Source organism: Anomaloglossus baeobatrachus, chromosome 3 (assembly GCF_048569485.1).
Source record: "Anomaloglossus baeobatrachus isolate aAnoBae1 chromosome 3, aAnoBae1.hap1, whole genome shotgun sequence".
In the NCBI taxonomy this organism is placed as follows: domain Eukaryota; kingdom Metazoa; phylum Chordata; class Amphibia; order Anura; family Aromobatidae; genus Anomaloglossus; species Anomaloglossus baeobatrachus.
This window is the reverse complement of record NC_134355.1, coordinates 686,345,708-686,372,361: the sequence shown is the minus strand read 5'-3', so window position 1 is coordinate 686,372,361 and position 26,654 is coordinate 686,345,708. Positions and strand designations below refer to the sequence as shown.

Sequence of the window (26,654 nt, the reverse complement as noted above, 5' to 3'; positions counted from 1 at the left end):
GGCTCAGCGAACTGAAAGGTTTGATCATCTCTCGTTTTGACCACAAAACATCTGGAGGAAATCTTCTGGAAATCAAAGAATTTATGAATATAAACTGGTCCAATATGTTTCAAAAAGTGCACATACAAAAAAATATTTTTATCCCAAAACACATGCAATTATGGAAGAAAAACACCTAGAGGTGGACAACCCCTTTAATAAATTTGATTAAAAGGGAGCAGTGAAGTCATTTTGTAATATGATTCACCACGCAGTGTTGTATATTGATATGTTCCTGGATTCCACAGAGCTGTTTGCATTATTATTTTCATTTTTCTGAGAAGCAAAGAGATCCCTCTCCAAACTAGTCATAACAAATATAATAATAGGAGATGAAGCCCCACCTAGAGCGAGAACATCCTATACCTTACATTGTAATTGTTATTGCCTTCATAGTTTGACCAATGACCCACATGTTCATCATACCTGTCAATGTCACTGACTGGAGAAGAGCAAGAACCATGACCACATCTGACCAAGTGAACCTGTCAGGTCCGATATGCACCCAGAATCACGAGCAGTTCTGGGTGCATATTTCTAATCCCTGCATCTGGTAGCATACATAAACAGATCTTTAGAAAAAAGTATTTCTAAAAATCCTTTATGATATGCTAATAAGCGCAGCGAGTAGTTGCAAGGGTGTTAATTCAACTGACCAGTCTACCCTCAGGGGCATGCTAAGATACTATTCAATGCCCACCATCATCCACAGTGACACACATACCTGTGTCCATTGTCACCAGCTCAGATGCCAGGTTTAGGGTCAGTGTGCATGATCAGAAGTCCCGCCATTTCCTGTCATGCGCGCTAGACCTCTCTAAAGCCAGGACATGTACAACTTGCTTCATAGTGAGCATGACAGCTAGTGCCAGGACTTCTGACCATGCGCACTGACCCTAAATCTGGCTGTCACGGGGTCCTTCTCCCATATCACACAATCAACAGAGCGAGCGATGGTGGTACAATCCAAAGAGCATTTATTCCAAGCAAATCAAATGGTCCATAAAATAATCCACAAAACAGAGGGTAAAATTAGTCCAGTAACACAAATATAGTCCGATAAGCGATAAATGTCCAGGTCTCACTTAGAAGCCACAGCTACCCTCAGAGATTCAATCTTCTTCCTTCTCTATTCAAGTTCCCAAACAGACTGACTCAGGTAAGCAGAGAGTTTAGGTGGATCTCACGCCCCCTCCCCCGACAGGAACAAAAGCCTGGCAGGGGAGGAATTCAACCTGCAAATGGAACAATGTACACACAAGAAACACAGAATGGACAGTGAACCACGCCCAAACATTAACTCACACAAAATGGTATACAATCCCTAATATTCCACCATCAAAAGGGCTATATATGGCTGCCACCATTTTGTGAACATGCATTCATTCCGAAGCTGGTGGTGTAGATACAGGATACCAAATAGTGGTGAATACATTCGCTCATCCCTAATAATTAACTATTGGATTGCAAAGTATGGTCTGTTCTATCACGGGGTCCTTTACTTTCTGTGCTCAACCATTAAAGAAATAAAACATTTTAATGTAATTACCAAATGAGAGAACAGGTGACTGCCGCTTTAGCTTTCTTTTACTTTCTATTGAGACACCAGTAAAATAATCGTTATGTGTTATGGGATCTGCTCTGCAATTGTAAACCTGGTCTGACTCCAAGTTTCTGCAATTTAATTAGCATTTTCATATGATATGTTATAACATTTGACTAAATGGAAAAAGTTTGTCATTGAACCTTTGATAAAGCCTCGTTGTTATCCGGTTCCTCACAGTACAGGAGACATGGCTGATTACACAGTGGATAATGATCTCATCCAGTATCTGGGTCTTCTGGTTCTGGCAGTAATCGCTCTCATCACTGGACTGGTGATACATTCATTCATTATAGGCGTCAATGTCAATGACTGGTGGAAAGGAAGATCGGTGACTTCTGTTGACCACATTGTAACTTTTCTTGGGATTTCAAGGATGGGCACTCAGTGTTCTCAAAACCTACATTTGTTTCTGGAAACATTCTTACTCAGAAGTCAGAGCTCACAAGTAATTTTGGTTATTTTAACCACTGTTTATTCTTTCCTTTCTTTTTCCAGTACTTGGTTAACCAGTTTGCTCCTCATTGTCTTCTGTCTGAAGATCTCCAACTTCCACTCTAGACTGTTCCTGTATCTGAGGAGGATGATATTACAAAGGACTGGTCATTTCATTGTGGCCTCTGGACTTCTCTCTGCGTTCAATTGTTTTATTCACTTGTGGATAAATATCCCTCTAGTGATTGGTGATGGAACCTGCAATAAAACCATGAATAACAAACTTATGAATTGCAGTGACATTAGTGTTATATTTAACTTTGCTATAGGATCTTCCATGCCACTGCTTTTCTACTTCATCTCTTCCATCGTCCTCTTCTTCTCATTGTATCATCACACAGTAAAGATGAAGAACAATAATTTATCCATTAATTTGGAGACGTATTACTCAACCATGAAATTTGTATTCTTCACCTTCATATACAACAATATTTACTTATTTGCTCTTTCTGCTGGTGTTTTATACTATTATTTCTACTGTTTGAGTCCTACATGGCTTCAGATTATCCTGGGATTTCTACCATCTCTACATTCCTCCTATCTAATTTACAGAACAGCCAAACTTCGGCACCGGATATCCAATGTTCTTCAGAATATAATACATTTATTTTTCAAGGAAAAGTAGAAACAACAGAACAAACATAGAGCTAGGAGCCTATTGAGATGACTCCATATATAAAAAGTCTCTAAATTGATTCCGTGGGTAGGGCCTCTGGTGGGTCCTAGATTAGTATGATGTAGTGTCTGCACCTGAATCTTGCGGGGAGCTCTACGGATATGCAGGAGTTTCTTCCTCTTCTACTGGTAATCGACTCAGAAAACCACTGTCCACACTGTGCATACTCACAGGGATTGAAAGACACAATTATCAGGTGTATTTCTAAAGGGTTAAATGGTGAAAAATGCAGGGGGAAAACACAGCAAAACAAATTATATCACACAAACAAAACATGGGGTATAGATGTTTATGCATACACTGTAAATCTGTAACATAAAACCGTTTTTGTGTGCTCTCTCGTGGCTAGAATAGCTTCCACCTGTTGCCTCTCCTTAAGCAACTGACGCACCCCAGGGCTTTGGGGTACTCGGACCCGGGCTGTATATTACGGGTAAAGTTCACTGGGTGGCCGTTGCCTGGTTCCGTGACCCTGGGGGTGGCTTAAAAGGGGTTTTGTACAAGGGAAAAATAAAAAAATAGAAGGTTTTTCGTGACACCCCTTGCAGTATGCGGCTATATGGGAGAAGCCGCCGCAGCAAAGTCTCTCACTGCTGGGGCTGGTGGTATTAGGCAGCTTAGGTGTGATGGCGCTCCGCAAGTAGAGCTAGGCCCCAGGGGAGGATGATGGTAGTTGTAGTGGGCCGTAGGCGCCAAAGTGCAGGACGGCGCCGCCGGTAAATAATGGGGACGAGACAAGAGCTCCAGGTCAGGTGTTTTACTCACTAGGTGATCTTCCATTTTTGCTTATGTTTTAATGGCAGAGCTATGACTGATTTTGTGAAGTACTATCTCCAGTGTCCTTTCAGTGGTTTAGGACTGCTGATAATCAACTCCCTCCTCCCACTCCGTCTGTCAACCACTCTAAAATGGGTAACTTCACAGAGTAGGTTCCCGATTGGCAGCATTTCTTCATCAGATACATTAGTGTGTTCACCACATATTGCAAAACTGGGTTGATTAATTATTCTCATCTCCCCACTCATATGGACATTTTAATGGCATCCTGTGACCGGGCTTCAAAGGAGACTATGATTTTTGTGAAATGTATTGTTTCATATAGCACAAGTGAACAGATGATCGCAGGTTCAGGTTCAAGTACTTAAGTCACGTTCAAGTAAGGGAATTAATGAATACCATAAAAAGCTTAAAAAAAAAAGGTATGAAAAAAGCAATACATAAAGCTTTAAATCACACAACTTTCCCCCATTAAAATTAAAGATAATAAAAATAGTAAAAAAATTGTGGTATCACCACATCCAGAAAGTCTGATCTATCAAAGTATAAAACGCCATGCGTTAAAGTCCTTGGGAACAGGAGAGCAAAGTCTTTTGAACAAAGAGGCAATGTTCTCAGACCAAGGAGTGAAGACCATGGAACAGGGACAAAGTCTATGGAACATAGGAGCAGTGTCCACAACGCAGGGGCAAATGGGCTAAGCACCCGCTCTACCTTTTGGCATTCCAGCAGAGAGGGGCACAACATACACAACAAAAGGTTAGGGGGAAAACAAACTAAAGTACCTTTTAGCTGCACAGGCCATTTTCAGGGACAAGATATTCAGGCTTGTCTCCATGGGATGTGGAACAGTTCTGTAGTGGAAATGCAACCGGCACAATTGGGGGACATCATTGGGGTCTGGTTCTTTTTTCTTCAAACGTATATAGACTGCCATTCTTGCGGTCATCTTCCTACAGCCAGGTGCTTTGTGAAACAAGCCAATCTGACAGTCACGCTGAAATTTGACTCTTGGGCTACATTGACTATGGCCAGGGGATGTGCTGAGCTGCCCGATTGTGGGTGCAGCTTCGGATCTGCTCCTGGCTGGTTGGCCTCCGCCTCACCACTATGATGTCTCATGTGCAGCGCGAGTGAGGCCAGCTGCTCTATGTTTGGGCTTGTGTCTTTCACTTATCGCACCTCTTCATATGTTTCCTTTACCATCTGGTGGACCAAGGTGACTGCATACCACCCATGGAGACCTTCCTTCTTTGGGATCAGACACAGTATCTCCAGGTAAAGAAGGAACCCTCACATATGGAGCCTGAATATACGTACACCTTCTCCCTGATCCCAACCTCCTGGATAAACTCATAGCCCCACTTACAGTCAAGGTGATGGATCACCCCGTGGGTCATCTGGCCTCAAAAGGCACTATCACCTGGCAGAGCCAGCTGTGCTCACACCCAGTCCTCTATTCTCTTCTTCCCTTTACTAACCTGTGAGACTCACCTTGCTTTGTCTGGATTTCAGGCCAGGGGTTTCACCTCTGGATAGTTGGGGAGTGGAGTCTTCCGAGTTGGAGATCCACTTGCAACCCCCTTGGGTGATGGCTCAGCATCTAGGGCAATCTTTGGACCAACCAGCATTTCTGTAGTGCTCAGCTTCTTGTCAAACTAGTCCTATTTTAGTTGTTTTAATTTTTCTTCCTGACTCACAGGGGGTCTGTCAAAATTATCTGTGCTCGGCTAGGGGTGCAGGCTTTCCTTCACTGCAGCGGCCATCTTGCTCCATGAACCCTTGAGTTCCAGGGCCCGCATTCAAAGCTGCAGCCTTCCTTTACTTTGGAATCCACTAGGGCCACTCATTACTGCCATCCTCATCGACCCCGGCTTCGGCAGGACCACAGCCATTACCACTGACCATCCTTGCCAGGAAAGGGTCTTCTGACAAATTTCTTCCCATTTTGCAACACTCCAAGCACTCTCATGGCGCTGGTCAACAAATTGGGGGAGTCCCCATTTTCCTGACCTTGCCCTCCAGAGTGGGGCTTCTTCTGGTTTCTCCTCCTGTTTCTTCAGGGCTGCCGCCAATTCTTCCTCAGAATCTTGAGGGGGGTCAGACTCTTTGTTTTAGGTGCATAGGCCGGAGGCAGTCACCTGTAATCACGGAGCGCTCCTTAATCCCCAGCTTTTTTAGTGCAGTGTTTTGTGCTCTTTTTTTCACTCTCTGATGATCTTGCCAAGGGCAGGTTTCTACTGTAGGCTGGGTGGTTCTTAATCCCCAACTTGTGAAAGTACCGGAAAGCATTTTGCGCTCTTTTTCTTTCGGAATGACCACAATGGGTGATTCCTGTGCTTGGGTTTTGACTATGTCTGTTTCTTTTTTCTTCATTGTTGTGTGCCTTGTTTCATTTGGGCAGGGTCACCTTAGCCCTTCTTGACAGATTATACAAGGATCGACCCTGCTCATAACGCCATTTGTAGAGGGGAGGTAAGGGTTGGTCAAGGGGGCTCCCTCCGCTTTACTAGATTGTACTTGTGCATGTTGTTCAATACCGACACTGATCGGCGGAATGGAGAGGCCATGACTTCGTGGAGGTTTGTGCACAGCACAACATATATGGATATATCTCTGACACCTAATGAGCTCAGTCTCCCAAGAGATCTAGGAAGCCAGCACTATCCTCCATTTCATTTAGTCATTTGATGATCTTATGCAGCAAAATGATAAAGAGTAGTGATCCGGAATGTAGATCTGTCTATTGAAGCACAAGGGACTTGCTCGCTTGTCTTTATCTATCACTTTATAGCACTCAGTTGAGAGGACAATGTCTATATGGGACCAACTCCCGTCCTATAATAGGAAATCAGCTAGGTTCTGAGTGTAAGTGGATAAGTGCAAGGATGGGGGTCCCACACCTGCCCTAGTCCATCCCTACCCTTGCCAGTCATGCATTGTTGGCTTACGACATTTTAATTTTTTACTTCATTTTTGTACTATTTTATCGTGTGAAACAATCTATAGTTATAATGTGGAACCAATTCATGAAATGTTGTTAACAGATTTATGATTTTTATTTCATCAGTTGCTGCTGATACTTTGCATGTTAAATAGAATCCAGCTATGAATTGATTGCTACTTTCATTAGCTCAATTGTTGTAATTAAGAAAAGCAAAAAGCCAGCACTAAATGTGCACTTCAGCACTAAACATTCCAAACTGTACTTATTATAAAAATTTTGAGATTTTTGGCAAAAAATTGCAATTTCTTGAGCTGCCTCGCCACGTCACGGCAAATCTCATTTGAGGCAGTCCTACACTAAAATATTTTTATAAAATGTGCCATACGGCCTCACATATGAATAGTAGAACTGCTCTTAGCAGCACTCACCTGGTCTATTTCAATCCCGTACCCATGACTGAGTCATGGCTGTGGGCGGGACAGGTCCAAGCAAATGCTGCATGAAGTAAATAGCCTGTGGACAAAGCCTGATGACAATGTGAACAGTCACCAACCGCAATAAATCTAGACAGATGGAATACATCCCAAATTGGGGTGCAAAGCAAGGTGGAGGTCAACCACCGACCAATTCAATGAAGAAAAACAAAAAGCCAGCACTAAATTCAGCACATCCCGCCCACAGCCATGACTCAGTCATGGGTACGGGATTGAAATAGACCAGGTGAGTGCTGCTAAGAGCAGTTCTACTATTGATATGTGAGGCCGTATGGCACATTTTATAAAAATATTTTAGTGTAGGACTGCCTCAAATGAGATTTGCCGTGACGTGGCGAGGCAGCTCAAGAAATTGCAATTTTTTGCCAAAAATCTCAAAAAATTTTATAATAAGTACAGTTTGGAATTTTTAGTGCTGATGTGCACATTTAGTGCTGGCTTTTTGTTTTTCTTCAATTGTTGTAATTGTTATTATGTATATACTGTATGTTTTCATTTACATAAATATTGTTTGGTTTTTTTTGAATCATGTTTATGTTGTAATGAGATGTTGAAATATTTTGAGACTCCACTGATAATAATTGTAATTTCTTATAATTTAGTTAATTAAAAATGTAAACCAAGTAGATTATCAGAAATAAAAATTTTGAGACCATTTTAAAGGTTCAGAAACTGTAGCCCCCGAAACTAAAATTTACTAACCATAAAGCATAAAAAAATCTTTTCTCCTACGTCTGTATCCAGGATTTTCCAGAGTAATTTGGTTGAATAATGGTTAATGGTTGAATGATCTCCTGGTTTTCTTCCTATCTTTATGACCGCTCGTTCAGCGTATCATTTGACGGCTCCACATCTGCTAATCTTCCTCTCACTGTTGGGGTCCCTCAAGGTTCAGTAATGGGCCCTCTTATTTTCTCCATGTACACTGCCCCAATTGGACAGACCATCAGCAGATTTGGCTTTCAGTACCATCTTTATGCTGATGAGACACAGCTATACACCTCATCCCCTGAGCTCACCCCCGCTGTACTACAGAACACAAGTGACTGTTTGTCCGTAGTTTCCAACATCATGTCTGCTCTCTATCTGAAACTTAACCTTTCCAAAACTGAGTGTCTTCTATTCCATCCGTCTAATAACCTCCCTAAACCCAACATCTCCCTCTCTGTGTGCGGCACCGTGATAACTCCTAGACTGCAGGCTCGCTGTCTGGGTGTTATACTTGACACTGATGTCTCCTTCACCTCCTATATACAATCTCTCACCCACTCTTGTCACTTGCACCTCAAGAACATCTCTAGAATCCGCTTCTTTCTCACAATGGAAATAACAAAAACCTTCACCGTGACCCTGATCCACTTCCACCTTGATTACTATAATTATCAAATAATTTGTGTCAACCTAAATACACTTTCTCCTCTACAGTCCATCCTTAATTCAGCAGCCAGGGTCATCTATAAAGTTGAGCAATGTTCGAGGTTCGCCAACTTCATGTTCGAGTGATTTTGGGGGGTGCTCTGCTTTTTTGCTAAAAGCTCGACAGCTCGAGTTACGTTCGAGAACGGTTCGATCACCATAAACGTGGCTTTTCACAGTAAGGCTATGTGCACATGTTGCTATCTGCATGCATCCTGCGTCCCCAGCACAATCCCTCTCCCTTTCCTACTCACCGATCACGGCCGTCTCGCTCCACGTCTGTCACAAATCTGCGGTGTCTTTTCCTCTTCAGAAAATGGCTGCCGCTTCATTAGTTAATTAGTTATTCCGTGCGGCGGGATACAGAGTGCAGGACGCGTAGCGGTGACCGGTAAGTGTTATGGCAATGTTTATTAACTGTATGTTTACATTTATAATGTGTTTTTATGTGTTTCTGTTTGCCTGCCATTGGTTTCAATGGGGCTGGAGAGGTTCGTCGAACCGCTCGCCGAACCGAACTTGAATGCGGCCTCTGTTCGACGAACCGAGGCTCGCTCATCTCTAGTCATCTATCTGGCTAATTGATATTCGGACGGTTCCGCTCAGTGCCAGTCATTGCACTGGTTACCCATAGATCACAGGATCCAATTTAAATTGATTGTTCTCACCCACAAAGCTCTCCACAGTGCGGCACCCCCCTACATCTCCACCCTCATCTCTGTCTATCACCCTATCCATTCTCTACGCTCTGCCAACAACTTTCAACTAACATCTACATTAATCCGAACCTCCCACTCCCGGCTCCAAGACTTCTCCTGAGCTGCACCAATCCTCAGGAATGCTCTACCCCAAGAAACTAGGATGACGCTCCTTAAAAACACATCTTTTTAGAGTGGCCTATCACACTCCCTAATCAAAGTCATTTCATATATATTGGCTCCACTGTTTCTCAGAATATTAATTCTCCTTCAAAGTCCACTGTAAAGCATTACAAAGATTGGCTGGTGACTGGCTCATGAAGCTTTTATCTATGCCTCGTTTCTTCGAGATGGATGGAATGTTGTGTAAATAATCGCTTGAACCTTGTGTCACCCACACCTCACCCCATTGTACGAGCAGGGTGGTCTTTATTTTTGCTTTTATTATTGTATCGTATCTTCTATAACTTTTACTTATGAATGTTTGTATATGAACCTCTGAATTGTAAAGTGCTGCAGAATATGTTGGTGCTAAAGAAAAAAGATTATTATTAGAGTTGAGCGCGGTTCGAGGTTCTCCAGTTCTAGGCTCGAGTGATTTTGGGGCCTGTTCTAGATCGAACTAGAACTCGAGCTTTTTGCAAAAGCTCGATAGTTCTAGAAACGTTCAATAATGGTTCTAGCAGCAAAAAACAGCTAATTCCTAGCTGGCTTTCCGCTGTAATAGTGTAAGTCACTCTGTGACTCACACTATTATGACATTTCAGTGTATAGTTTGCGTGAACAGCGCATTCAGATCACTGCTGTTTGTATAATGGCGATCGCCATTTTTATTTTTTTTTGCTTGTCTTCCTTCCCTAAGTGCGCGCGTGTAGTGGGGAGGGCCAGCATGTCAGCCAATCCCAGACACACACACAGCTAATTATTAACAATAGAATACAGAAATGCATGATATTTATTAATTATTGGAAATGACTAAAGTCACCATAACATGTATTGATAAAGAAATTTGACCTAGTCTCATATTCATTACGATCATAAATAAAGGCAAGATGCACAATAATATTTTGCAAAAATATTTTTATTTTTAGTTGCATACGTGATTAGAGAAGACATGCACAAACAAAAAGTGGATTAAAATCAACACAACAGACAAAATGGACGGTGTGGTAGGTAGGGGGCTTCTCCTATTGTAATTCCTAATATAAGAGCCTCCAATAATCAAGGATATGTGATTCTCTCTATGATAAATATTAATTAAAGAGCCCAAGTGGTAATTTAAAGAGAATGACAGTCCTATGTTAGTAATGAATATACACAACCACTATTGCAGCATAGCAAAGCTAACTATACATGTTTGGATACAAATAATGCAAGTGGAAAATCAGTTATAAAGTCATAATATCATTATATAAAGATTAATTAGTAATAAATCCGATATGCCACTTGCCAATAGTACCAATGGAGGCTACTGTAGAGAGCAGATAAATAGTTCAAGACAAAGTAGTCCTGCAAAATACAGCAGCAGCCAAACTACAAAGTATGATTAGAATGATGATAAAGCATATGGAACATGCAATATGGATGTTGGATGGCATAACAGGGCTGACCAGTTATCATTGCATACATAATTACAAATAAATGATCGGTCACAATATATAACAGATAAACCAATAGATCATTTGCAAGAAGTGCTGATCAGAGCTGCTGTGAAAAGCCAATGATTAAATAACATCCCGGCTGGATATACTTTAATCTCTTTACCGGGATGTTATTTAATCATTGGCTCTAAATGACTATTTATTCCTCTGTTAGCTTATGCCGATTGTTGTGGATATACTTGGCACAGGATGTATTAATTAATCTAAGATTAATTAATACATCCTGTGCCAAGTATATCCACAACAATCGGCATAAGCTAACAGAGGAATAAATAGTCATTTAGAGCCAATGATTAAATAACATCCCGGTAAAGAGATTAAAGTATATCCAGCCGGGATGTTATTTAATCATTGGCTTTTCACAGCAGCTCTGATCAGCACTTCTTGCAAATGATCTATTGGTTTATCTGTTATATATTGTGACCGATCATTTATTTGTAATTATGTATGCAATGATAACTGGTCAGCCCTGTTATGCCATCCAACATCCATATTGCATGTTCCATATGCTTTATCATCATTCTAATCATACTTTGTAGTTAGTTTGGCTGCTGCTGTATTTTGCAGGACTACTTTGTCTTGAACTATTTATCTGCTCTCTACAGTAGCCTCCATTGGTACTATTGGCAAGTGGCATATCGGATTTATTACTAATTAATCTTTATATAATGATATTATGACTTTATAACTGATTTTCCACTTGCATTATTTGTATCCAAACATGTATAGTTAGCTTTGCTATGCTGCAATAGTGGTTGTGTATATTCATTACTAACATAGGACTGTCATTCTCTTTAAATTACCACTTGGGCTCTTTAATTAATATTTATCATAGAGAGAATCACATATCCTTGATTATTGGAGGCTCTTATATTAGGAATTACAATAGGAGAAGCCCCCTACCTACCACACCGTCCATTTTGTCTGTTGTGTTGATTTTAATCCACTTTTTGTTTGTGCATGTCTTCTCTAATCACGTATGCAACTAAAAATAAAAATATTTTTGCAAAATATTATTGTGCATCTTGCCTTTATTTATGATCGTAATGAATATGACACACACAGCTAAGTGGACTTTTAGCCAGAGAAGCAACGGCATGTGTGATAGGATGTCCATGTCACATGTCCCTGCATTATAAAACCGGACATTTTCCTCCTGCACACCATTATCTCTTCTGCGTCCTTGGTGTCAGACATCACTGGCGCAGCTCCGTCCTTTGTCCTATCGCCGATACTGCTGTATGCGCTCCATACACAGCGCTGGACAGCATAGGGAGAGCACTTTCTATCAGTCCTTTTAAGGGCTCATACCGGCAGGGTCAGAGCCATAGGTGACAGGTCCTGAAAACAGAGACAGCGTCTGTGTAGCTAAGGTCAGGGATTTCCTCCCTGCATTTCCCCATTAGGAGGGAATAGAAAGGCAGGCTTCCATTCCTCTACCCAGAGCCCCACAATCCTGGCACTGTACCCTCCTGTCCTCTGCACACTCCAACTCATTATAACTAAGCCATTATACTAGCAAACACTCAGTGTACCTAGTGGCATCCTAAACGTGGCTATTGGACTTTTGTATAGTCCCACTAGTGCAAAGATATTTGCAGCACGTCTGCCTGCATTGCACACTCAAACTCATTGTTACTAAGCCATTATACTAGCAAACACTGAGCGTACCTAGTGGCATCCTAAACGTGGCTATTGGACTTTTGTATACTCCCACTAGTGCAAAGATATTTGCAGCACCTCTGCCTGCATTGCACACTCAAACTGATATTTACTAATCCATTATACTAGCAATTTATGCTGCCAGTTTAAGGGCCGTAGTTGCATTGTCAGGGATATTTATTCTTTATTATTCTGCTGTTAATAAAGCAAGACCACCGCTGCAATCTACACCACCTCTCAATTTTTACTACAACATTTTCAGTGCACAATCTTGTTGCAATCAACATGAGTGGCAAAATGACATATGCTGGTGGAAAGGGGAAGAGGCGTGGTGGAAAAGGCAAAAAAGGTTTTGTCCGTGGGGAAGGTGGCAAAGCTCCATTATCATCTGCTGAAGATAGACCATCTACCAGCAAAAGTAAGATGTCTACTACTTACCGTGGAAAATCCGATGTGCTCCCTTTTTTACGGACACGAACAACAGGAACAAAGGTAGATGATGGGCAAAAAAGGAAAATGCTTGAATGCATCTCATGTGGTCCAACAAGTGCCCTCTCAGCCACTTCAAGTACCGCATCCAAAAAACACCAGTCCTCTGAGTTGTCATCCCAATCAAACTTGATTTCTCCCAGCTCTGAAGTCTCCATCAGCCCTGCACAGTATGGTGGAACTGAGATGGCTGAGTCTGCAGAGCTGTTCAGTCACACTATAGCCTGGGAATCAGAGGTCTGCTCCCAAGCTACAGTGAGTACAGACCAGGAAATGGTCTGCAGTGATGCCCAGAACCTTTGTGACTCTGATTCAGGCCATGAGGACCAAGTTTCTGAGCATAATGTTGACCCTTTGTCACAAACTGTAACACCTGTGGTTATAGACAATGAGGAACATACTGATGAAGATGAGACGCAGATACCCGATTGGGATGACAACTTAAATATTCGGTCAGGGCAAGAAGAGGCTCGGTCTGAGGGGGAGGGGAGTGCGAACACAACAATTGATGATGAAGTTGTAGATCCCACCTACTGTCAACCCACAGTCAGGCACTCGAGGAGATCAACAGAGGTGGTGGAGGAGGATGCAACTGATGACGAAGTTACCTTGCGCCTTCCTGGACAGAGTCGGAGTACTGGTAGCACGTCTACAACTGCATCCTCAGCCACCACTCTGCCTCTGAGCACTAGTCGGGGTGGATCAACAGGTCGCATGCCCTCTAAGCCTTGCCTAGCCTGGTCCTTTTTTGACATAGCAAAAGATAGCCCAAATTATGTGATCTGTAAAATTTGTCATGGTTCTATTAGTAGAGGTCAAAACCTCAGCAGTTTGACAACTTCTTCCATGAATCGTCACATGAATAAATATCATATGTCCCGGTGGGAAGCTCACCGTGCTGCAATGCGGCCTAGCGGAGCGAACTATCCACCGCCTGCCCCTTCTAGTGCATCCGCGCGCTCTTCATCTTCTAGGACTGTGGGGAAAGCTGTCACACCTGTTTTTCCACGCACAACTTCCACCACTGTAACCGCAACAGGCAGTTTGCTTGGTAGGTCATCAGTTGGTTTGGAAGGGGAAACAAGTGAGTGTGTACAGCTCTCTCAGACATCGATAGCACCAACGTTGGATGAAGGCAACATCATGTCTCCGCCTGCACTTTCCTCACAAACCTGCATTTTTCCAGGGACACCCTACTCAACACCGTCTACACACAGCAGCCAGATCTCTGTCCCTCAGATGTGGTCAAATAAAAGGCCACTTCCTGCGACCCATGACAAAGCTAAGAGGTTGACTCTATCCCTCTGTAAGCTCTTGGCTACCGAAATGCTGCCTTTCCGCCTGGTGGACACACAGGATTTTAGAGACCTTATGTCTGTCGCTGTGCTCCAGTACCAGATGCCTAGTCGCCACTACTTCTCTAAGAAAGGTGTGCCCGCGCTACACCAGCATGTCGCACACAACATCACCGCTTCCTTGAGAAACTCTGTGTGTGAACGGGTGCATTTCACCACCGATACTTGGACCAGTAAGCATGGACAGGGACATTACATGTCGCTGACTGGGCACTGAGTAACTATAGTGATAGATGGTGAAGGGTCTGCTGCACATGTCTTGCCGTCCTCACGACTTGGGTGTCAATCCTCTGTCTGTCCAAGTTCCGCCACTGCTTCTGCCTCCTCCACCTCATCTGGGTCCTCCACCTCCGCCCCAAGCCTACCTGGTCAGGCCACCAGCGTTCTCACTGCGCAGAAGGAATCACGCACCCCTCATTACTATGCTGGCAGCAGAGCGCAACGGCATCAGGCGGTCTTTAGCTTGACATGTCTTGGGAATAAGAGTCACACAGCTGAGGAGTTGTGGTCAGCTCTGCGGTCCGAGTTTAATAAATGGTTGTCTCCACTCAACGTGCAGCCTGGTAAGGCCGTGTGCGACAATGCTGCAAACCTGGGTGCGGCCCTTTGCCTGGGCAAGGTGACACACGTGCCTTGTATGGCTCACGTGTTGAACCTTGTCATCCAGCAATTCTTAACACACTATCCCGGCCTAGATGGCCTTCTGAACAGGGCACGAAAACTGTCTGCTCACTTCCGCCGTTCAAGCGCCGCAGCTGAGCGACTTGCATCGCTCCAGAAGTCTTTCAGCCTGCCGGTTCATCGCCTGAAATGCGATGTGGCGACACGCTGGAATTCGACTCTCCACATATTACAGCGACTGTGGCAGCACCGCCGAGCCCTGGTGCAATACGTCATGACGTATAGCCTGGGCAAAGAGATACAGAGGTGGGGCAGATCACCCTGATGGAGTGGTCTCAGATCAAGGACCTATGCACCCTTCTGCACAGTTTCGACATGGCGACGAATATGTTTAGCGCTGACAATGCCATTATCAGCATGACAATTCCAGTCATTTACATGCTGGAGCAGACGCTAAACACTATTCGGAGTCAGGGGGTGGGACAACAGGAAGGGGAGGAACTACAGGAGGATTCATATGCGCAAGACACAACAACATCACCAAGGTCCAGACGTTCATCATCACCAACGCGGTAGGCATGGGACCATGGGGGACAGGGATCAACAAGGGCGCATGGTAGCAGGCGAAATGTTGAGGAAGGTGCAGGAGAACATGAAGAAATGGAGGACGAACTGTCCATGGACATGGAAGACTCAGCGGATGAGGGAGACCTTGGTCAAATTTCTGTTGAAAGAGGTTGGGGGGAGATGTCAGAGGAAGAAAGAACGGGTAGCACCTCTATGCCACAAACACAGCGTGGACTTGGTCCGCATGGCTGCGCAAGACACATGAGTGCCTTCTTGTTGCACTACCTCCAACATGACCCTCGTATTGTCAAAATTAGAAGTGATGATGACTACTGGATTGCCACACTATTAGATCCCCGGTACAAGTCCAAATTTTGTGACATAATTCCAGCCATAGAAAGGGACGCACGTATGCAGGAGTATCAGCAGAAGCTGTTACTCGATCTTAGCTCGGCTTTTCCTCCAAACAACCATGCAGGTGCAGGGCGTGATTCTCCCAGTTGTAACTTGACAAACATGGGATGGTCTCGTCATCTTCAACAGTCTACCCGTACCAGCAGCACCGCATCTGGTGCTGGTAACAGCAATTTTATGGAATCTTTTCATAATTTTTTTAGACCCTCCTTTGCAAGGCCACCAGAGACAACAAGTCTGACACATAGTCAACGGCTGGAGAGGATGATACAGGAGTATCTCCAAATGAACATTGATGCCATGACTTTGCAAATGGAGCCTTGCTCCTTTTGGGCTTCAAATCTAGAAAAATGGCCAGAGCTCTCCAGTTACGCCTTGGAGATTTTGTCGTGTCCAGCTGCCAGCGTTGTCTCTGAACGTGTCTTCAGTGCTGCAGGGTGTGGGCTGACAGATAAGCGCACGCGTCTGTCCAGTGACAATGTGGACAGACTGACGTTCATCAAAATGAACAAGTCATGGATCCACAAGGAATTTACTACCCCTGTGTCATCCTGGGGAGAGTAAATGCTTGTGGATTTGGAATGTGCTTGATGCAAATCAAAACATCCTGTTTGCAACTAGGGCACAAGTGCTGCCACTGATGGGGTGTCTGTGTGGCCCAATTTTTGGAAAAAAGGGAGACTCCGCTTGGAGTAACCCTTGCTTACATTGTTTTTAAAAGAAGCCAAGATGAACAGAGCTGGGATCAGTAAAGACTTTGCTACCTACCCCGGTGTCATCCTGGGGACGGTTAATTATGGCGTATTTTTGAATGTGCTTGATGCAAATCTAGCTGTGAAGTGTACAACTGGGGCACAAGTGCTGCCACTGAATGGGTGGGTGTGTGTGGGGCCCAATTTTTGGAAAAAAGGGAGACTCCGTTTGGAGTCACCTTGCGGTGTTTTACATGATTTTAGAAGGGCATGCCATGCCTATATCTGTGTCTCGTCCTCTTTTTCCTCCTAACGCTGTTTTGTTTTCGCATGAGTATATGTCCTTGTCACTTTCCCATGTGTTTGTGTTGTGTTGTGAGTTGTTTGTCACCTTTTGGACACCTTTGAGGGTGTTTTCTAGGTGTTTTTCTGTGTTTGTGATTGCCTGCCATTGTTTCCTATGCAATTTGAGTTTGGTTCGTCGAACGTTCGACGAACTGAACTCGAACGGGACCCTCGTTCGGCGAACCGACCTCGAGCCGAACCGGGACCGGTTCGCTCATCTCTAATTATTATTATTAATAATAATTGTAATAATACTAATAATACTAATACTACTTCTACTACTTCTACTACTACTACTACTAATAATAATAATAATAATAATAATAATAATAAAATAATAAAACACTGAATGAAAAATAAAGCAACAGACTAATCATTACATTTTCAACATAAAACTACAGGGTGGGTCATTTATATGGATACACCTATATAAACTGGGAATGGTTGGTGATATCAACTTCCTATTTGTGGCTCATTAGTATATGGGAGGGGGAAACTTTTCAAGATGGGTGGTGACCATGGCGGCCATTTTGAAGTCGGCCATTTTGGATCCAACTTTATTTTTTCCAATGGGAAGAGTCATGTAACACATCAAACGTATTGAGAATTTCACAGTAAAAACAATGGTGTCCTTGGTTTTAACTTAAATTTATTTGTTCATTGGTTATTTACAATTTAATGACCAGTTAAAGAATGTGGAAGTTGATATCCCCAACCATTTCCATTTTATTTAGGTGTATCCATATAAATGCCCCACACTGTATATAAAAAAATAAGTTCTTTTGATAGAAACCAGTAAGAACTCAGCTATTTTGAGCCTTGAGGATACAGTTTTTCATATTTTTCATTGCTTTCACATTTATTGTTCATGAAAAAATAAAGGGACTTTTTTTGCAAACAAAGAACAATATTTTAATGATACAGCAACTGATTGGTTAAACAGCCATGATCAGTTCTCTCCTGACTCCCTGCCTTACTAGGACCTTTACACTCTAACATCAGTTTGTAACAGTTTTTGTTTTTTTGCTTCCAGGTTCTTAGTAAATTAATACAAATCTTTAAAAGTCAATAAAAAATCTGTAAAGCATTTAAATTATATATATATATATATATATATATATATATATATATATATATATATATATATATATATATGTATATATATATAAATAATATATATATATATATATATATATATATATATATATATATATATATATATATATATATATATATATATATATATAAAAATATACATTAAATAGTTGGCATGAGAAGGTGAATGCAACTGCAATATCTGTGTGAGGCTGCATGCTATGAGAGGGGAGGAAGAGCTGCATGAGAAGAGATTAGTGTATATCAGATTCAAGTCCCCTAAGGGAACTAGTAAAAACAATAAAAAGTGTAAATAAAATATAAAAAAGCCCCACAAAAGTGCAAATCACCCAGATTTGACTCATTGAAAAGTAAACAATTTAAAAAAGACAATACAAATACACATATTTGGTATCAGCGAATTCAGAAATGGCCAATATATCAAAATATAAAATAAAATAATATGATCGGCCAAGGGCAAAATGACAAAAAAAATCAAAATGCCAGATTTATGATTTTTGATCATGGCAACATTACAGTAAAATGCAATAGAAAATAAGAGGCGATAGAAACAGCACATCTACTCCAATGTGGAATAATTAAAAACATCAGCTGAAGATACAAAGAAAAAAGCCATCACTGAGCACTAGATACCTAAAAATTAGAACATTACTGGTCTCGGAAAATGGCGACAAAAGAGCTAACCTTTTATTGACAAATTTCTGCATTTATTTTTTAGCACTTAAATAAAAAAAAATATGCATATTTGGAATCTGCATATAATGAAAATGGCAAATAAAAAAATCCCAAAAAACAATTGTGGAATTGCTCTTTTTTTGCAATTTTACGGCACTTGGATTTTCTTTTACATTTTCAGTATAATATGTGCAGATGAAATGGTGTCATTTAAAAGTACAACTCCTCCCGCAAAACATAAGCCCTCATATGGCAATAGTGACGAAAAAATAAAAAAGTTATCACTTTTGGAAGAAAAAGATTAAAAAAACGAAAATGAAAAACCTAAAATCGACACTTAGTGAAGGATTTAATATTCAGTAAATAGTGTGTCCCCCGATTTAGGTCACCAGTAGAGATGAGCGAACCGGTCGCGGTTCGGCTCGAGGTTGGTTCGCCGAACGGACCTCCCGTTCGAGTTCGGTTCGTCGAACGTTCGACGAACCGAACTCGAACTGCATAGGAAACAATGGCAGGCAATCACAAACACAGAAAAACACCTAGAAAACACCCTCAAAGGTGTCCTAAAGGTGACAAACAACTCAAACACATTGGAAAGTGACAAGGACATATACTCATGCGAAAACAAAAGAGCTGGACAAGGAAAAAGAGGAGGACACACAGATATAGGCATGGCACGCCCTTCTAAAATCATGTAAAACACCGCAAGGTGACTCCAAGCGGAGTCTCCATTTTTTCCAAAAATTGGGCCACACACACACCCACCCCTTCAGTGGCAGCAGTTGTGCCCCAGTTGTACACTTCACAGCTACATTTGCATCAAGCACATTCAAAAATACGCCATTCTTATCCATCCCCAGGATGACACCGGGGTAGGTAGCAAAGTCTTTCCTGATCCCAGCTCTGTTCATCTTGGCTTCTTTTAAAAACAATGTAAGCAAGGGTTACTCCAAGCGGAGTCTCCCTTTTTTCCAAAAATTGGGCCACACAGACACCCACCCCATCAGTGGCAGCACTTGGGCCCTAGTTGCAAACAGGATGTTTTGATTTGCATCAAGCACATTCAAAAATACGCCATTCTTATCCGTCCCCAGGATGACACCGGGGTAGGTAGCAAAGTCTTTCCTGATCCCAGCTCTGTTCATCTTGGCTTCTTTTAAAAACACATCAAGCAAGGGTTACTCCAAGCGGAGTCTCCCTTTTTTTCCAAAAATTGGGCCACACAGACACCCACCCCATCAGTGGCAGCACTTGGGCCCTAGTTGCAAACAGGATGTTTTGATTTGCATCAAGCACATTCAAAAATACGCCATTCTTATCCGTCCCCAGGATGACACCGGGGTAGGTAGCAAAGTCTTTCCTGATCCCAGCTCTGTTCATCTTGGCTTCTTTTAAAAACACATCAAGCAAGGGTTACTCCAAGCGGAGTCTCCCTTTTTTTCCAAAAATTGGGCCACACAGACACCCACCCCATCAGTGGCAGCACTTGGGCCCTAGTTGCAAACAGGATGTTTTGATTTGCATCAAGCACATTCAAAAATACGCCATTCTTATCCGTCCCCAGGATGACACCGGGGTAGGTAGCAAAGTCTTTGCTGATCCCAGCTCTGTTCATCTTGGCTTCTTTTAAAAACACATCAAGCAAGGGTTACTCCAAGCGGAGTCTCCCTTTTTTTCCAAAAATTGGGCCACACAGACACCCACCCCATCAGTGGCAGCACTTGGGCCCTAGTTGCAAACAGGATGTTTTGATTTGCATCAAGCACATTCAAAAATACGCCATTCTTATCCGTCCCCAGGATGACACCGGGGTAGGTAGCAAAGTCTTTCCTGATCCCAGCTCTGTTCATCTTGGCTTCTTTTAAAAACACATCAAGCAAGGGTTACTCCAAGCGGAGTCTCCCTTTTTTTCCAAAAATTGGGCCACACAGACACCCACCCCATCAGTGGCAGCACTTGGGCCCTAGTTGCAAACAGGATGTTTTGATTTGCATCAAGCACATTCAAAAATACGCCATTCTTATCCGTCCCCAGGATGACACCGGGGTAGGTAGCAAAGTCTTTTCTGATCCCAGCTCTGTTCATCTTGGCTTCTTTTAAAAACACATCAAGCAAGGGTTACTCCAAGCGGAGTCTCCCTTTTTTTCCAAAAATTGGGCCACACAGACACCCACCCCATCAGTGGCAGCACTTGGGCCCTAGTTGCAAACAGGATGTTTTGATTTGCATCAAGCACATTCAAAAATACGCCATTCTTATCCGTCCCCAGGATGACACCGGGGTAGGTAGCAAAGTCTTTGCTGATCCCAGCTCTGTTCATCTTGGCTTCTTTTAAAAACACATCAAGCAAGGGTTACTCCAAGCGGAGTCTCCCTTTTTTTCCAAAAATTGGGCCACACAGACACCCACCCCATCAGTGGCAGCACTTGGGCCCTAGTTGCAAACAGGATGTTTTGATTTGCATCAAGCACATTCAAAAATACGCCATTCTTATCCGTCCCCAGGATGACACCGGGGTAGGTAGCAAAGTCTTTGCTGATCCCAGCTCTGTTCATCTTGGCTTCTTTTAAAAACACATCAAGCAAGGGTTACTCCAAGCGGAGTCTCCCTTTTTTTCCAAAAATTGGGCCACACAGACACCCACCCCATCAGTGGCAGCACTTGGGCCCTAGTTGCAAACAGGATGTTTTGATTTGCATCAAGCACATTCAAAAATACGCCATTCTTATCCGTCCCCAGGATGACACCGGGGTAGGTAGCAAAGTCTTTCCTGATCCCAGCTCTGTTCATCTTGGCTTCTTTTAAAAACACATCAAGCAAGGGTTACTCCAAGCGGAGTCTCCCTTTTTTTCCAAAAATTGGGCCACACAGACACCCACCCCATCAGTGGCAGCACTTGGGCCCTAGTTGCAAACAGGATGTTTTGATTTGCATCAAGCACATTCAAAAATACGCCATTCTTATCCGTCCCCAGGATGACACCGGGGTAGGTAGCAAAGTCTTTGCTGATCCCAGCTCTGTTCATCTTGGCTTCTTTTAAAAACACATCAAGCAAGGGTTACTCCAAGCGGAGTCTCCCTTTTTTTCCAAAAATTGGGCCACACAGACACCCACCCCATCAGTGGCAGCACTTGGGCCCTAGTTGCAAACAGGATGTTTTGATTTGCATCAAGCACATTCAAAAATACGCCATTCTTATCCGTCCCCAGGATGACACCGGGGTAGGTAGCAAAGTCTTTGCTGATCCCAGCTCTGTTCATCTTGGCTTCTTTTAAAAACACATCAAGCAAGGGTTACTCCAAGCGGAGTCTCCCTTTTTTTCCAAAAATTGGACCACACAGACACCCACCCCATCAGTGGCAGCACTTGGGCCCTAGTTGCAAACAGGATGTTTTGATTTGCATCAAGCACATTCAAAAATACGCCATTCTTATCCGTCCCCAGGATGACACCGGGGTAGGTAGCAAAGTCTTTGCTGATCCCAGCTCTGTTCATCTTGGCTTCTTTTAAAAACACATCAAGCAAGGGTTACTCCAAGCGGAGTCTCCCTTTTTTTCCAAAAATTGGGCCACACAGACACCCACCCCATCAGTGGCAGCACTTGGGCCCTAGTTGCAAACAGGATGTTTTGATTTGCATCAAGCACATTCAAAAATACGCCATTCTTATCCGTCCCCAGGATGACACCGGGGTAGGTAGCAAAGTCTTTCCTGATCCCAGCTCTGTTCATCTTGGCTTCTTTTAAAAACACATCAAGCAAGGGTTACTCCAAGCGGAGTCTCCCTTTTTTTCCAAAAATTGGGCCACACAGACACCCACCCCATCAGTGGCAGCACTTGGGCCCTAGTTGCAAACAGGATGTTTTGATTTGCATCAAGCACATTCAAAAATACGCCATTCTTATCCGTCCCCAGGATGACACCGGGGTAGGTAGCAAAGTCTTTGCTGATCCCAGCTCTGTTCATCTTGGCTTCTTTTAAAAACACATCAAGCAAGGGTTACTCCAAGCGGAGTCTCCCTTTTTTTCCAAAAATTGGGCCACACAGACACCCACCCCATCAGTGGCAGCACTTGGGCCCTAGTTGCAAACAGGATGTTTTGATTTGCATCAAGCACATTCAAAAATACGCCATTCTTATCCGTCCCCAGGATGACACCGGGGTAGGTAGCAAAGTCTTTCCTGATCCCAGCTCTGTTCATCTTGGCTTCTTTTAAAAACACATCAAGCAAGGGTTACTCCAAGCGGAGTCTCCCTTTTTTTCCAAAAATTGGGCCACACAGACACCCACCCCATCAGTGGCAGCACTTGGGCCCTAGTTGCAAACAGGATGTTTTGATTTGCATCAAGCACATTCAAAAATACGCCATTCTTATCCGTCCCCAGGATGACACCGGGGTAGGTAGCAAAGTCTTTGCTGATCCCAGCTCTGTTCATCTTGGCTTCTTTTAAAAACACATCAAGCAAGGGTTACTCCAAGCGGAGTCTCCCTTTTTTTCCAAAAATTGGGCCACACAGACACCCACCCCATCAGTGGCAGCACTTGGGCCCTAGTTGCAAACAGGATGTTTTGATTTGCATCAAGCACATTCAAAAATACGCCATTCTTATCCATCCCCAGGATGACACCGGGGTAGGTAGCAAAGTCTTTTCCTGATCCCAGCTCTGTTCATCTTGGCTTCTTTTAAAAACACATCAAGCAAGGGTTACTCCAAGCGGAGTCTCCCTTTTTTTCCAAAAATTGGGCCACACAGACACCCACCCCATCAGTGGCAGCACTTGGGCCCTAGTTGCAAACAGGATGTTTTGATTTGCATCAAGCACATTCAAAAATACGCCATTCTTATCCGTCCCCAGGATGACACCGGGGTAGGTAGCAAAGTCTTTGCTGATCCCAGCTCTGTTCATCTTGGCTTCTTTTAAAAACACATCAAGCAAGGGTTACTCCAAGCGGAGTCTCCCTTTTTTTCCAAAAATTGGGCCACACAGACACCCACCCCATCAGTGGCAGCACTTGGGCCCTAGTTGCAAACAGGATGTTTTGATTTGCATCAAGCACATTCAAAAATACGCCATTCTTATCCGTCCCCAGGATGACACCGGGGTAGGTAGCAAAGTCTTTCCTGATCCCAGCTCTGTTCATCTTGGCTTCTTTTAAAAACACATCAAGCAAGGGTTACTCCAAGCGGAGTCTCCCTTTTTTTCCAAAAATTGGGCCACACAGACACCCACCCCATCAGTGGCAGCACTTGGGCCCTAGTTGCAAACAGGATGTTTTGATTTGCATCAAGCACATTCAAAAATACGCCATTCTTATCCGTCCCCAGGATGACACCGGGGTAGGTAGCAAAGTCTTTGCTGATCCCAGCTCTGTTCATCTTGGCTTCTTTTAAAAACACATCAAGCAAGGGTTACTCCAAGCGGAGTCTCCCTTTTTTTCCAAAAATTGGGCCACACAGACACCCACCCCATCAGTGGCAGCACTTGGGCCCTAGTTGCAAACAGGATGTTTTGATTTGCATCAAGCACATTCAAAAATACGCCATTCTTATCCGTCCCCAGGATGACACCGGGGTAGGTAGCAAAGTCTTTTCCTGATCCCAGCTCTGTTCATCTTGGCTTCTTTTAAAAACACATCAAGCAAGGGTTACTCCAAGCGGAGTCTCCCTTTTTTTCCAAAAATTGGGCCACACAGACACCCACCCCATCAGTGGCAGCACTTGGGCCCTAGTTGCAAACAGGATGTTTTGATTTGCATCAATCACATTCAAAAATACCCCATAATTAACCGTCCCCAGGATGACACCGGGGTAGGTAGCAAAGTCTTTGCTGACCCATGACTTGTTCATCTTGGCTTCTTTTAAAAACAATGTAAGCAAGGGTTACTCCAAGCGGAGTCTCCCTTTTTTCCAAAAATTGGGCCACACAGACACCCACCCCATCAGTGGCAGCACTTGGGCCCTAGTTGCAAACAGGATGTTTTGATTTGCATCAAGCACATTCCAAATCCACAAGCATTTACTCTCCCCAGGATGACACAGGGGTAGTAAATTCCTTCTGGATCCATGACTTGTTCATTTTGATGAACGTCAGTCTGTCCCCATTGTCACTGGACAGACGCGTGCGCTTATCTGTCAGCACACACCCAGCAGCACTGAATACACGTTCAGAGACAACGCTGGCAGCTGGACACGACAAAATCTCCAAGGCGTAACTGGAGAGCTCTGGCCATTTTTCTATGTTTGAAGCCCAAAAGGAGCAAGGCTCCAGTTGCACAGTCATGGCATCGATGTTCATTTGGAGATACTCCTGTATCATCCTCTCCAGCCGTTGAGTATGTGTCAGACTTGTTGTCTCTGGTGGCCTTGCAAAAGAGGGTCTAAAAAAATTATGAAAAGATTCCATAAAATTGCTGTTACCGGCACCAGATACGGTCCTACTGGTACGGGTAGACTGGTGAAGATGACGAGACCGTCCCATGTTTGTCAAGTTACAACTGGGAGATTCCCTCCCTGCACCTGCACGGTTGTTTGGTGGAAAAGCCGAGCTAAGATCGAGTAACAGCTTCTGCTGATACTCCTGCATACGTGCGTCCCTTTCTATGGCTGGAATTATGTCACAAAATTTGGACTTGTACCGGGGATCTAATAGTGTGGCAATCCAGTAGTCATCATCACTTCTAATTTTGACAATACGACTGTCATGTTGGAGGTAGTGCAACAAAAAGGCACTCATGTGTCTTGCGCAGCCATGCGGACCAAGTCCACGCTGTGTTTGTGGCATAGAGGTGCTACCCGTTCTTTCTTCCTCTGACATCTCCCCCCAACCTCTTTCAACTGAAATTTGACCAAGGTCTCCCTCATCCGCTGAGTCTTCCATGTCCATGGACAGTTCGTCCTCCATTTCTTCATGTTCTCCTGCACCTTGCTCAACATTTCGCCTGCTACTATGCGCCCTTGTCGATCCCTGTTCCCCATGGTCCCATGCCTGCTGCGTTGGTGATGATGAACGTCTGGACCTTGGTGATGTTGTTGTCCCTTGCACATATGAATCCTCCTGTAGTTCCTCCCCTTCATGTTGTCCCACCCCCTGACTCCGAATAGTGTTTAGCGTGTGCTCCAGCATGTAAATGACTGGAATCGTCATGCTGATAATGGCATTGTCAGCGCTAAACATATTTGTCGCCATGTCGAAACTGTGCAGAAGGGTGCATAGGTCCTTGATCTGAGACCACTCCATCAGGGTGATCTGCCCCACCTCTGCATCTCGTTGGCCCAGGCTATACGTCATGACGTATTGCACCAGGGCTCTGCGGTGCTGCCACAGTCGCTGTAACATGTGGAGAGTTGAATTCCAGCGTGTCGCCACATCGCATTTCAGGCGATGAACCGGCAGGCCGAAAGACTTCTGTAGCGATGCAAGTCGCTCAGCTGCGGCGCTTGAATGCCGGAAGTGAGCAGACAGTTTTCGTGCCCTGTTCAGAAGGCCATCTAGGCCGGGATAGTGTGTTAAAAATTGCTGCACGACAAGGTTCAACACGTGAGCCATACAAGGTACGTGTGTCACCTTGCCCAGGCGAAGGGCCGCACCCAGGTTTGCAGCATTGTCGCACACGGCCTTACCAGGCTGCAGGTTGAGTGGAGACAACCATTTATTAAACTCGGACCGCAGAGCTGACCACAACTCCTCAGCTGTGTGACTCTTATTACCAAGACATGTCAAGCTAAAGACCGCCTGATGCCGTTGCGCTCGGCTGCCAGCATAGTAATGAGGCGTGCGTGATTCCTTCTGCGCAGTGAGAACGCTGGTGGCCTGACCAGGCAGGCTTGGGGCGGAGGTGGAGGACCCAGATGAGGTGGAGGATGCAGAAGCTGTGGCGGAACTTGGACAGACAGAGGATTGACACACAAGTCG

General features: G+C 43.8%; 1 protein-coding gene across 1 annotated transcript; it reads left to right on the top strand.

Annotated features, from left to right (window-relative positions):
* Positions 1-1,832: 1,832 nt before the first annotated feature.
* LOC142297433 (taste receptor type 2 member 39-like) lies at positions 1,833-2,762 on the top strand. Its single transcript, XM_075341661.1, has one exon. The coding sequence runs from the start codon at positions 1,833-1,835 to the stop codon at positions 2,760-2,762; it is 930 nt and encodes a 309-aa protein (XP_075197776.1).
* The last annotated feature ends 23,892 nt before the right edge of the window (positions 2,763-26,654 follow it).

Bases quoted from the DNA above. Each gene is read 5' to 3' on its own strand.
- LOC142297433 (XM_075341661.1), top strand. From the start codon at position 1,833: ATGGCTGATTACACAGTGGATAATGATCTCATCCAGTATCTGGGTCTT.